Here is a 12,657-nt window from a genome sequence, read left to right as displayed (position 1 = left end):
AAAAAAGAATCATCAAAATCAGATCATAAATACCATTTTTTTTATTTTACACGAATACAAAATTAGAGTTATCGTGTAACATACATACAAAAAAACATACAGTCGAATTAAGAACCTCCTCTTTTGGGCCTTTTGGAGGGAAAAGTGTCGTTTTTATTTTGACTTTCAATTATTTTGTGAAATCTAGTTTAAAGTGGAATAGGATAGTGCTATTGTGCCTTAATCGAAGATTAAAACGCGAAATTATACGAATCTCGAACTAAAATACCCGTATCGGCCCGTTCTAAGGAATCCCGAGTCAATCCAATCACGCCGCCTCAAATTGCCTATCCTCTTTGTGGTGGCCATATTTACAGAAATATAATTAAACGTTTATGTTTTCGGCTGAAGGACTTTGTTTCCATGGCCAGCAATAAATTAAAAAAAAAATTACACTCGTCATGTGCTTGTCAACCTTGTCAGCCGAAAGCGAGTGTAATACCTAAAGTAGTATAATGTAAAAGCAATAAATTCTACTGATGAGTGTAAATAAAATACCAATAAAATAACGTTTTCTGCGTTTCATTTTTAAGAATGTTTTTTATTTTTTATTTTTCCAATACATAATTTCTTAAATAATTGTATTAAGCTGATTTGTGCACATCATCATCAATCATTTATCCCACTGCTGAGCACGAGTCCACTCCACTCAGGCAATGGTTTAGGCCATAGTCCTCCACGCTACTAGCCGTATGCGGGTTGGGGACTTCACGCGGTTTCCAATATATTTGTCAACCTTGTACGACGCTCAGGTTTCATCACGATCACCGAAAACCTCATGGTAAATTTCAAATTAAATTTCGCACATAAATTCCGAGACACTCAGAGCCTGGATTCGAACCCGCGGCCTTTGTTAGAAAGTCGGTAAGTCCAACCGTTAGGCTATCACGGCTTTTGCACATTCGTGTCCTAAACCTCAGTGTTTACTTAGTACTCAAAAATGAAACAATGTTTCTTTTTATAATACCAAGTGACGGGACGAACTAGTCGTGTCTGGTGGTAAGCTACCAGTCCATACCAGTTGCAGTGCCATCGCAAAGATCCCTTCACCCTGAGACACAATTTGACAAGTTCATAAGTTCACAAGTTCCGTGTACCTGTAATTTCACCAGCCCCTTACGCTTCTAAACAGAAACGCAGTAATGCTCATATTACTGCTTGGCGGTGGAAATAGGTAAGGCAGTACTTCCCTGGACTCTTTCCCAAGGAGCTCTCTGCTACTAAAATGTAGCGTGATCGACCACCGCGTTGCGACAATATACAAGTAAGTACAATACAAGTGAATAAAAATTATTTTTTTAGCCAGTACCGGCACGCTATGATGGCCGTTTTTACGTTTATCCGCTCATCAAGTTTCGTATTAATTCATAACTACGTTGAAGGAAATAATTGCTGTACATTGTTGTCAATAGTGACGTGCAGTAAAATTTATTGCGGTGTAATTTTACGACACAACTCAGCATTCGTTTTTCAAAATTCGACATTTTCAAATATGAAATCTAATAGGATCGTCACTTATGGGATCGCTGCCAGCTCGCTGGCCAGCAGAACTTCTACCTCCGGCAAATTAACGTCAAAACTCAATGCAAAACAAAACAGTTTCGAATTAACGTTACATTAAGTAAACATTATTATTTTCGTTTTATTAAAACTTTTTAATCAGCTACCCCTTGCAATACTAGTTATAAATCTAAAAACTTATAGATGCGACTCGCATTTGATTATATTTTTTCGATAATGAATTGAGATTTGACCTCATTATTGTAATCTGTCAAAAAGGCCATCATAGCATTTACTTTTTTTTTACTTTTTTTTACATTTACATTAGTAAGCCAAAAATAGCTAACGTAGGTAATAAGCTCAGAGACGCATAAAATTTACATTGCCGCAAATGAAACTATGTTACATAAAAGGGTCTTATAATTGAACTGTTCGATCGGCATCATAAAAATGCAGGATGTTTTTTTTTCTGATTGGTCGGTTCGATGCCTGATTATATAAACAACTGCAAATCTTTGAATGTAGTATTGCTGACTTTTAAAAATAAAAAATATATCCAAGAAGCAAAATATCCAGCCCATCTACAAAAAGTACTTTCCCTCCGTGGCCCACAGCAGTGAGATGCCCTGTATAACATTAACTATATTTTCACAAAAATAAATCCAGTATTGTGAAGTCACGTCCTCTCATAAGAACGGAGGAAGCGATGGCGGGGTGTGTATGCCACTAACCACGTATTAAAATATCACCGACTCCTACAAGATTACATAAACATATACAGGGTGTAAAAATGGTTCAACCATAACTTAGTTGGTGCCTGAAAGAACTTTAACAATTTTTTTACATTAACAAAATGTGCGCGGTCTATTGATTATTGATACGGGGAACTAAATTCAGTTTTCACTACATTTAAATTATTTAGCTTATTTTGTTCGCAATATTAAAGAATTATGAATATGACCCCCAACCAATTTATAATAAGTTTAGTCTAACGTTTTTCTTTTTTCCTTCACCTGTATATACACATTATGATACGTTGAATGGAAAAGAAGTACGCTCAGTACTAGGTTGTTATATATCTCGCAATATATAGTTTAAAACAGATTTTACATAAACACAGATGTCACTTAATTAGACACATATTTCAGTCTTCTGTACCTGTTCAACATGTTTCAAGAAACAATCTAAAATAAAAACACCATTTTATTCCAAAAGGTGAAAAGATAGTGTAATGTTATTTTAACGTTTAGATAATATACAAGGCATTTGCACCTGTTATCTAAATATGAATTAAAAAACCATTGCTAACTGCCAACTCATCTCGACATTGAAATTTTATTTTATCAGCAAATAGCAGCTTTAAGCCAAGAAAAACTAATATTGCTTCAATGAATGTCGACTGAAATTTGCAGCCTAGACTAGCAAACAGGCGAAAGGGCACTAAAGATCAATACATTCAGGATAGACGGCAGACACGAAAATGAAACTCAATTCGAGTCTGCTATTCGACGGTCCCATGGTGTAATGGTTAGCACTCTGGACTCTGAATCCAGCGATCCGAGTTCAAATCTCGGTGGGACCTGTTATTTTCTAATATTTTTGCGTTTATGTCCTATTTTATTCGCTTATAGCATTCTATTAGTTTTGCCATGAACTTTATAAGGTCCTAGTCTGTTATTAAGAAATCTGTTTTATCTTCTAAATATTATTATTATTTAAGGTTCTAAGTCAAAATTGTGTGTAGATATCTTGAGAGACGCCTGCGCTTGGTAAGTTCAGTAGGTAATACGCGCAATGTTCCAAGCACCGTAAATTATATTTTGAAACTGTTTGTTGCCTAGGCGATATGTCCCTAAACAATACAATTGTCAAAGTCGTGGTACGTGTCATACTTACCAATTTTAGATTTCGTTGAAAAAAAGAAGTACAGTAAAGAAAATAGAAAGTATTGATAAAAAATGCACATCAGCAAGTTAAAAATACTAATAATAGGTCCATCAAATGTGAGTTTTTTTAAACTATAAAGTTAAAAGTATATTTAAGTTTATAGTTATTACCATCCTACAATACGTAAATACCTTCTATTGCGCACTTAATTTCATCTACTAAATGATTCATTGCTATTAGCAAATTATTGCCTAGCCTATAATTAAGTAACAGCTGATTGATTTCACGCTTAGATGCATTTTCAATTAGTCTCTGATTCATTAGACTTCTTTATCACTCTATTGAGACATAATTTAATAGTAGGCTATTTTCATTATTACAGAGTGGAAAAACGTCTATTGCAAACTTCTTATCGGAATCCATTAATATAGAAGAAGCTGAAACACCAAGACCAACACAAGGTGTCAGAATTGTAGAATTTGAACTTTCTAATCTGAGTGTGAATGGCAAAAGTAACAACATCGACATTGAACTGTGGGACTGTAGTGGCGATCACAGGTAGGTAATACAACTCTACTCGTACTACAAACATTATGTAGGTAAAATCAAGCGGGTCTAGTGTTAATAATTGTTTATTAAAAGTAGTGTTATTGTTTTGTTTACTGTAGATTGTACACCATACTTACAACTCATTGGCGCCTAGTAAGCAATTCATGTTACCTACCACAATAATTGATATTACTTACCTACTATTAATATTACCCGTAGGTAATATTAATAGTAGGTAAGTAATATGCTTACATTTCATTGTCCTAGTGTAGATAGCGCCATCCATTGATACAACGCGTAACTGCTTGCCATCGCAGTAGATAGCAACCCCAATCCTATGATGCTGCAAGTTGTAAATAATATTCGAAGCGTCAAGGAAGTATTCATAAGCCCGAATTTTATAAACTTATGACGTACTGTGTACTATAAACTTTAATACTTAATTCAGAACCAAAGGTTTAATTAAATCCATTCTCCTTTATGAAGCCAGATGAACAGTCGATGAAGGTTTTAAATACCAAAATGGCTTAGTTTAAAATGCAATTAATTTTGAGCGTTTAGTCTCATTCACTTCGTATTGACAATAATATGTATAATAATAGTATGTCATACGACAGCTCCTGGGTCAAAATCGTTCAACTGTTCAAAATTTGAATGTAGCTATGAATGTAGCTTCAATTCTACACCAGATTTTGTTCTAAGGACTTGAATCCATTTTAATTACTCCATTTTCAGATTTGAATCTTGCTGGCCAGCACTTCGAGCAGGAGTGCAAGGTGTAATCTTGGTGTGTGCGCCTACCACGGCTCATGCCGCCACCAGGGAGTTGGAACTTCTTTACAACTATTACGTCTCACAACCCAAACTATCTGCTAAACAGTGTGTAGTTTTCTACAACTGCACTGAAGAACAAGACGACGTCGAAACATTAAATTTGTGTATGTCGCCTTTTAAAATAAAATCAATTAACTATGCCAAAATATCGTGGATCTGATTCAACATGGTTTTTGTACTTTCAGCTCCCACATTTTCAAAGGTGTCTCAACTTGCCATCAATTTGAAGACAGGAGGTAATCGCTTAAAAATTGACTTTTCAAACTACATAGCTTCGGTGATGCAGTCGATAAATAAAGATGTTTGATTTCCAGTCGTTTCGTTGTTTATAGTGTGTGACATTTATTTGGTCATACTTACCCTTGTGTGCATAAACATACGTGTGCACTGAAAAACATCCATTCATTTGATTGAATTCCTGTAAACATTGTAACAATTACACACACGCTCACACACTTGAAAATATATATACTCGGCCTGGTCTTTTAGTGTTAAAAATCATAATAACAAAGATAGGATTAGATAAGGTACGGTAATCAGACTCATTTGTAAGTAAGTGATATGGATTCGAAATTAAGACATTTTTCTATAATAAACATAAATTTATTTTAAGTCGAATAGGCTCTTTAATAATTACTACTTATTACAAATTAGCCAAATACCTACTGTAATAAAATACAACGAGTTAGGAAGATAAATTGTTACATTATTGCTTTCATTTTTATCCTAACTGAGTATTGGTAATATATTTTAGCATCGAGGTTTATTAAATAACAACGTTAAGAATAAGAGAAGAGAAAAGTAATTGCAAGACATAATTGGATTTTCTCCATTAATATTATTTGAGGTGATTTAATGTTAAAAGATACCCTATAATGTCGTTTGAATGACGACACCAAATATTTCGGGCTACGTAGAAATAGCAGTTCCTATTATTGTTTCATCTTTGTTAAAACTTAAATCTGAATAGCAAACTTCCCTCAGTCTTAAATTATTTGGCTCATAAGAGAACCTAACTCTAAAACTTATTTCATCTGCCATATATACCTTAATTTACATATTTACGCGTCTCGACAACGAATAATTATTTTATAAAAAAAAACTATATTTACACTACGACTTTGTACAAGAATACTTATTAAATCTTGCAATATTAATTATATAAAATACAGTGCTCACAGAAGTCTGTCATTACTAATTATCACCTTGATCACGTTTTGTAACATGTGGAAGGATTTCTAAGTAAAAACTTACTAATTATAAAAGAAAAAAGTTAATGCCTATCATTTTTCCAGTTGCCACGCTCATTGAAATTCTTTCTATCTCGATGGCCTCTGCCGGAACTACCCCTGTTCCATCTATCATTGCCGCGACCTCGGTGACCGCCTCTGTGAGGAAATCTCGGGTAATTTTGATCTCCATCCATATTATAGTTGTTAGGGCCATTATAACCCATATTTCCATAATTATTTGGAGGAAAATTATTGAAATTATGTGGAATGTTAGGAGCTATACCCAGTAGTCCAGGCGTAGGCCCAGTACGTGGATCTGCCATAGGCTGATTGTAACCTGACATATGACCCACGTTCATGTTATTCATACCGCCCACACCTCCGATACCCATAGATTGCATATTCATCATGTTCATGTTTGATGGATCCATACCCCCAGTATTAACGGCATACGGATTGGCAGGTTGGTTGAAATTAATAGGAGTCTTAAGTAGGGCTTCCTTTGGTTTAGGCAAATAAGTATAATCACCATTTTCACTTAGGGTTATACCTAAGTTTGTAAATATTCCACAGATTGCCGTATTGCTTTGAACAGCTGTGAGATCTAATGTCGTATTTTTACCAGCACTTTTTTCTTGTTGATACTGCTTTACCATCTGTGTTACAGGCATTAAGTGTTGATTGATTAATATTTTTTGTGTAGAACTAAGTCCTTTAAACCAATTAGAATTTTGTAAAATTGTTTGTATGTCCAATGAATTAGACTTTTCTTGATTGCTACTTTCTAACGTATCAGATTGCTTTCTTCGGGGATCCACACGAGGTCCTGCAGGTGCAGCTGGTTTTGTTGACTTTTCACTATCACTATTAGATTCATCTAACGATAATCTAAATACTTTCCTAAGTCGTGGATCTACCAATGCCTGAGACTTAGCAGTACTATTTCTTATATCCGTGTAATCTGGCCTTGGTATATGTATTGGTACTAGTTTATAAGGGATAGGAGGATGACTATTGATTGAACCATCTATTTCCGAAGCTGGTGTATAGTTCGGTATAGCCTTAAAAGGTAAACCTAATCGAAAATCGATATCGCCACTGGCACCCTGGCGTAAATCGGTGTCACCAAACGCAGGAAAATCTGTTTTTCGTAAGTCAACATCAGTCCTGCGGCGTCCATCTGTAGGCTCACCATCGATGCATTCATAAATGGAAATGCGAGGTAGTTTTTTATTTGCCGTCTTTGTGGTATCGACGCTCTTTTCTGGAGATTTTTTAGACCGCGGATCTCTGAGCCTAGAAGTCTCACTCCCATCAAAGTTATGTTCAGGTTTATTATCGTGCAAGTTATTTTTCATTGTATGTAATAGCTTAGTTACCTCTTCGCTTATATCTATTTTTGAAAGATCTCCTAATCTACTTAAAATCGTTGATGGTTCAATAACATGAGGCGCCGGTGCTGGAGAAGATGAACTTGCTGACTGCGGCGAAGAGGCGGGAGATTTCCTTTTATAGCATTTTTCTTCGTCACTAGAATACCACTTTTCGTCTATAAGCAAATTATTATCCTCATCATCAGTAGTTGAACGTCGGTGTCTTTTATCAGGACTCTTAAATATAGGATCAGGACGCAAAAATCTAATATCGGTATCATACCCTTTCTTTTCGAGGCTATCCTCAATAACTGGCTGTGCCATTTTGGTGCTTTCGTCGGAAAATGGAAGCACCCTGTGATCTACATCTTTAGTTTCAGTTGAAACAAGAGATTTGTCGTTCTCAAAAGTCTCATTAGAAATGTCAATATTCTCTTTATCTTTGGTAGCGTATTTCAAAGCATCTTTCGTATATTGATCGATATCTATTAGGTCTTTATTAGGTAATGAATCTTTTCTAGTTATTGAATTCACTGAAGATTCTTCACTGACTGGAAGTGACACTGAAGGTTGAAATCGCATATCAACATCTCTGCCAGGCAACTCGGCTGATATATTAATATTACTGTTTATCGTCACAGGTGGCGCTACTCTTAAATCTAAGTCTTTTGTTCCAGTTGTTGAAGTTATAAACGACGGCTGTTGTTCCATGTTATTAGTGTTTATAAGACCTAATTTTTGTATGCTCATGGTATTCAATTGTATTTCAGTTATTTGTTTCAAAGATATTCCGATACTATTTAATTGCAACACTGTCAGTTGTCCTAACTGATCTAGATTGTCAATGCCCATTTTAGTAAGATCAGAAATTTGTCTTGGCGTTAAAACTCCGCTTAAATTTTTGATGCTCAAAACATTTGTCGCATTCATATTTCCACCTGGCGACAAATTAAGATTGAAATTTGGATTAGAATTATCGTTTTGCCACCGAGAATGGCGAACTTTTGGAGATACTTTATTTTGTCTGTCGTTGTTATATGGATCCGACGAATTATGCTGTGGGTTAGGTATATTTAGTTCAAAGAGGGAAGGTATATTTTTTTCGTGATTGTCAGAATTTTCTGAAAATTGTTGCATTAACTTTGCCTGGGTAGTTTGTATCATTTTTAGTGCTCCTTCTCTATTCAGCCTAGGAAAATCTCCTAAAATTTCTTTAGGAGCCGATTCAATATGTTTCAAAAGGATATTCTTCAAATTTTCTGTTAGCGGCTTACCATGGGCAAACTTACATTCATCTTTATATATGCAAGGAAGACCGGTATGATAATACTTACATGGGAAATCAGCATGCATGTACAAACACTTATCTCGTTTCGCACAACAGTCCATTAAATAAAATTTGCATAATTCCATTTTTCTTGGAGGCTGTGCGTCATGAGAATAAATACAATCGTCGCCTTTATGACATTTCCCTTGCATATAGTACAGACATACTCCATCGGGATCTTGCATTGGATGAGCATTTTGCCTTCTACGCTCGTTTTTATTATTTTTGTTTCGGTCTCGTTGAGGTGGCCTATGTCTCTGTGGTCGATGATGTTGATGTCCCCGTGAATCATTACTGCTGTCCGAACCGTAAGAATCTTTGTCATCATCGGCATACATATCAATGGGTGACTCTCTCTGAACAGGGGACGCTCCTCTTACACACATCATCTCGCTTTCATCCATTTCATCTGTGAAATCTTGTTTTTTACGCTTCTTACTTGGGCCATCTTTACTATCATATTTCCTTCTTTTCTTATGTTTGCGACGCTCCTCGCCTTCTTCTTCATTGTTAATGTCCCCACAATCGTCCTTATTCATCGCTTTTCTGATGGCTTTTTCAATATTTCCAGCAAAATCATCTTCGACGGTATTGACATATTTCCGATTTTTCTTACTTTTATCTTTATACTTCTGTTCCTTCGATTTTGATTTCTTTTTCTTACCTGATTTTGAATAATAAACATCTTGTGGAGGTAAAACTTCTTCAACGTGTTTTTCCCCTATACCTGTGGTAATATCTTCTTTTTTATCTTCAATTTGCGCGTGAGACGTATCTTCTTCATCACTCTCAATCTCACCGTCTTCCAAGTCATCTTCAACCTTCATCTCAGGGTCTGCCATCACGAATGATTCACTGAAATTGAGAAAAATAAAAACATTAATAGAAAAATATTTTTTTATTTCATTATTAATTCAACGCAATATTATAGCAGAGCAAGGAACTTTTATCATAATTTTATCGAGTAATTGATAAGAACGTAATCTGTAAGTGGGAGTATCGATCAACATAAATAACACTCAAACAGAAAACGTCAACACGTAATTTTGATACGAAACTTTGAAAGGAATAATTTCATGCAAAAAAAAATTAAGTGTTTTCATAAAATCTTTAGTTAAATACCTTCCCATTTTTTAAATACTTAGCCCTTAACCCTGTAGAACTGTTTACAAGTGGACCTTGTAATCGAATAAAGATGCCTATTCTAAAAATGCCAATAAATGCATATTGAAAAACGTGATTTGTACAAATTGTAATCTTGCTAATAAACAGGGGTCAATTAAATCTGGGGTATCTGAATGACCTATAATGCGAATAAAAATTCAATTCAATAATAGAATTTCGAGTGCAAACGAAGATACTCTACTTTTTCAGTTTAAATCTTGGGAAGATAATTTATTTTCTACGACCAAAATGAATGAACATGACTGAACGTAACGTAAAACAGTGGGTACTTCGTATTCATATCTATAAATAAAAAATTGTCACCAAAATTTTACAATGTCATTACATAATGCCCATATATAATGGAACAGTTACAGATTAGATAAGTACCTAATTAGTACTTATATACGCCGTGACATACATTAAAAACATTCGAAATAGGTACATAAATGTTTATTTGTATATATAAACATATATACAAATAAATGTAACTTTGAGCCTCCTTACCTGAACTAAATAAGTAGATATTGTTAGTTCTTAACACATAACAAAGGGTTATCGAAAAAATGTGTCAATTAATTTCGTAATGAATTCTCATAAAGTATCTAAATCATGCAATTAAGGCCAAATAGCTGACTGAGGGAAAAATGTATGTTAAAAATATATAAAAATCCTCGTATAAACTGTAAAGTTAACATTAAACGCGTAGCTAACTTAGCATACAAGTTACCTGCAACATCCACGTACAAGTAAAAGTAGGTCAATACTGAAAATACCTTGGAAGGCACTTCTTTAAATACAGATAACTTGGCTGACAAAAAAGTGATTATAATATTTTTCAATGGATTGAAATTCATTGAATGGGCGACTCGTTGAAAATGCAATCCATTTTAATTGAAGAAGCAAACAAAAGAATAGGTATCAATTGACATTATACAACTAGAGAGAATACTTAGTGGAATGGTATAGTAAACTGTTACGGTGTTATTTAAATTGTAAACCATTCTATTGTATACCAAATTTTGCGTTGAGAATTTACAGCAAAATTAAAATTAGAGACGTCATGAGAACAGCGAGTTGGCAACGTCGCGTACGCCATATTTGTTATAACCCTACCAATTTTAAAACTCCGTCTAGCTAACTTGCACAGCTTGCTACACACGTACACTCATATCGATTTTGAAAAGAAATGACGTCATTATGGATAAAAAAAACTACGTTGGCAAAAATAGGTGTATACGGCTTCAAAATACCACGATGCTTGACCCTGTAGGAAACAACACCTAGTATCAAAAGTATCAAATCATTAATCTTAACAGACTCAAATTGAGCCTACGTTACTCGGACACGTACATCATCTTCACTTACAAAATCGCCATTAAGTACTTAAAATACCAAGAAAATACGTGAAAGTTAGAACATTATCGAACTATGTATAACGAATAATGTTAATATAAATTTTTCTAAGGAACGAGGGCAAATTCCTCTTTGTTCTTTGATAATACTGTACCTAATTTTCGTCGCAACAATAAGCATTGGGAATAAATCTCCAAAATTCACAAAAATAAATTCTGCGCAGTTAGAAATTCAACATGTGTGGCAGAAGTCAGTACTGTTACTGTTCATAACCACCACTTTCAAGTAATTTAGTAGAGAGCTGAACAAGCAGGCAGTGGGTGGCCGTTCACATTTCACAATGTCTTGCTGTACGCTGCGCCCAGCGCAGAGTGGTTTAAACCGATGACGTCAGCCTTCTAGAATGGCAAGTTATCTACGTCCTTCCTTATTTCGAGGTCACGTATCGTGTGCCGCGCTCACTCACACTACCGTAGGTATTACACACGCTACAATACACAGGCGTATATAGTAACCTCAAAAACGACACAAGCGAGACAAATGAACTACACCTATAACCCTTTCATTTTGGCAGCATATTATATGATATTGATTCATACAAAATGCACTAATTTCCCCTTTTTATATATGAAAATTATAGACACACAACATGGCGCAGACACCATTTAAAAATTAAACCCATTTGATAATATAAAGTTACCAACACCAAAAACCAACAAAATACATGACAAAACGAACGTGTACCCACCTATTGCAATTTTTTGACACGACTTAAAATTAATGTTGTCATGCACTATTAATAGCTTAGTAGCTCCAGAAATCAAGAAAATTCATTTCAGATCAATAACGTAAAATGCGCCGTTGCCAGCTCGCAAGCGCCATTTTGTATATAATATCAAAACCTTTATCGGATCCCATGTAGATGGTGAAACGCTCCCCGAATTCTTATGGAACGCGAATGTAAAAAATTTGGTGTAACATGGATGTTGCACGTGTACATAATGGCAAAAATTCTTTCTAATGAAGCACTTTATAGGGGCACGCATTCATATGCACCTAGCAAGTAAATAATACATAAGTGTTACCAATCTTACATTAATGAACGATTCACTATGTGCGACTACTATACGCCATGTAAAATGGAATTCTTTCATAGCATTGCTGCATAGAGACGTAAAAATTATGAGACGCAATATTAATTTCGGACTCGAACGACGACTGCAGCGAAACAACAGCAAAATGAATAGTTCCAATTTCACACACATCAGTTTCCGTGGCGCTTGTGTATACGTTCGATTTTAATGCCATCTATCGAAAACAAAGCTAAAAGTGCAGTCATTTCCCGTAAGTTTTCACTATTATTATGTTTTATGTACTCAACAGATAATTTTAAGAA

The 12,657-nt window shown here is 34.9% G+C and overlaps 2 protein-coding genes and 1 non-coding gene across 7 annotated transcripts in view; 2 read left to right on the top strand and 1 right to left on the bottom strand.

Annotated features, from left to right (window-relative positions):
* Positions 1-5,127, top strand: part of LOC113236021 (intraflagellar transport protein 22 homolog) — a 38,308-nt gene extending 33,181 nt beyond the window's left edge. The window contains exons 1-4 of one of the 3 annotated variants that reach the window (XM_026471953.1): positions 3,407-3,542; positions 3,809-3,984; positions 4,711-4,913; positions 4,995-5,127. In XM_026471953.1, coding sequence (XP_026327738.1) covers positions 3,498-3,542; positions 3,809-3,984; positions 4,711-4,913; positions 4,995-5,116 — 546 coding nt within the window. In that variant the 5' untranslated portion in view covers positions 3,407-3,497 and the 3' untranslated portion in view covers positions 5,117-5,127. Of the gene's footprint in view, positions 1-3,406; positions 3,543-3,789; positions 3,985-4,710; positions 4,914-4,994 lie in introns of those variants that run through there. The other 2 variants (XM_026471955.1, XM_026471956.1) reach the window with 2 other exon arrangements.
* On the top strand, positions 3,050-3,121 carry Trnaq-cug. Its single transcript has one exon. It is a non-coding gene; the product is annotated as a tRNA-Gln (tRNA).
* Positions 5,128-5,432: 305 nt separating the features above from the next.
* Positions 5,433-12,470, bottom strand: LOC113235831 (protein suppressor of sable). 3 transcript variants are annotated; one of them, XM_026471748.1, is made up of 3 exons: positions 11,416-11,583; positions 8,749-9,596; positions 5,434-8,352 (listed from the first exon to the last, which is right to left on the bottom strand). In XM_026471748.1, the coding sequence occupies exons 1-3, from the start codon at positions 11,439-11,441 to the stop codon at positions 6,083-6,085; spliced, it is 3,144 nt and encodes a 1,047-aa protein (XP_026327533.1). In that variant the 5' UTR covers positions 11,442-11,583; the 3' UTR covers positions 5,434-6,082. The 3 variants fall into 3 exon arrangements, with proteins under 3 accessions (XP_026327532.1, XP_026327531.1, XP_026327533.1); XM_026471747.1 differs by lacking the exon at positions 11,416-11,583 and adding an exon at positions 12,356-12,470 and having other exon boundaries at positions 5,433-9,596; XM_026471746.1 differs by having other exon boundaries at positions 5,433-9,596.
* Positions 12,471-12,657: the final 187 nt, after the last annotated feature.

The sequence above is a fragment of the Hyposmocoma kahamanoa genome, unplaced genomic scaffold (assembly GCF_003589595.1).
Source record: "Hyposmocoma kahamanoa isolate Upper Pololo Valley unplaced genomic scaffold, ASM358959v1 88, whole genome shotgun sequence".
Lineage (NCBI taxonomy): Eukaryota > Metazoa > Arthropoda > Insecta > Lepidoptera > Cosmopterigidae > Hyposmocoma > Hyposmocoma kahamanoa.
The sequence above is the reverse complement of the archived record's forward strand: the minus strand, read 5'-3'. Positions and strand labels throughout refer to the sequence as shown.

Coding starts and splice junctions, on each gene's coding strand:
- LOC113235831 (XM_026471746.1), bottom strand. CDS start 11,441: ATGCTTATTGTTGCGACGAAAATTAG. Junction 9,597..11,415: donor ATTGTTGCGACGAAAATTAG/GTACAGTATTAT, acceptor TCTCAATTTCAG/TGAATCATTCGTGATGGCAG.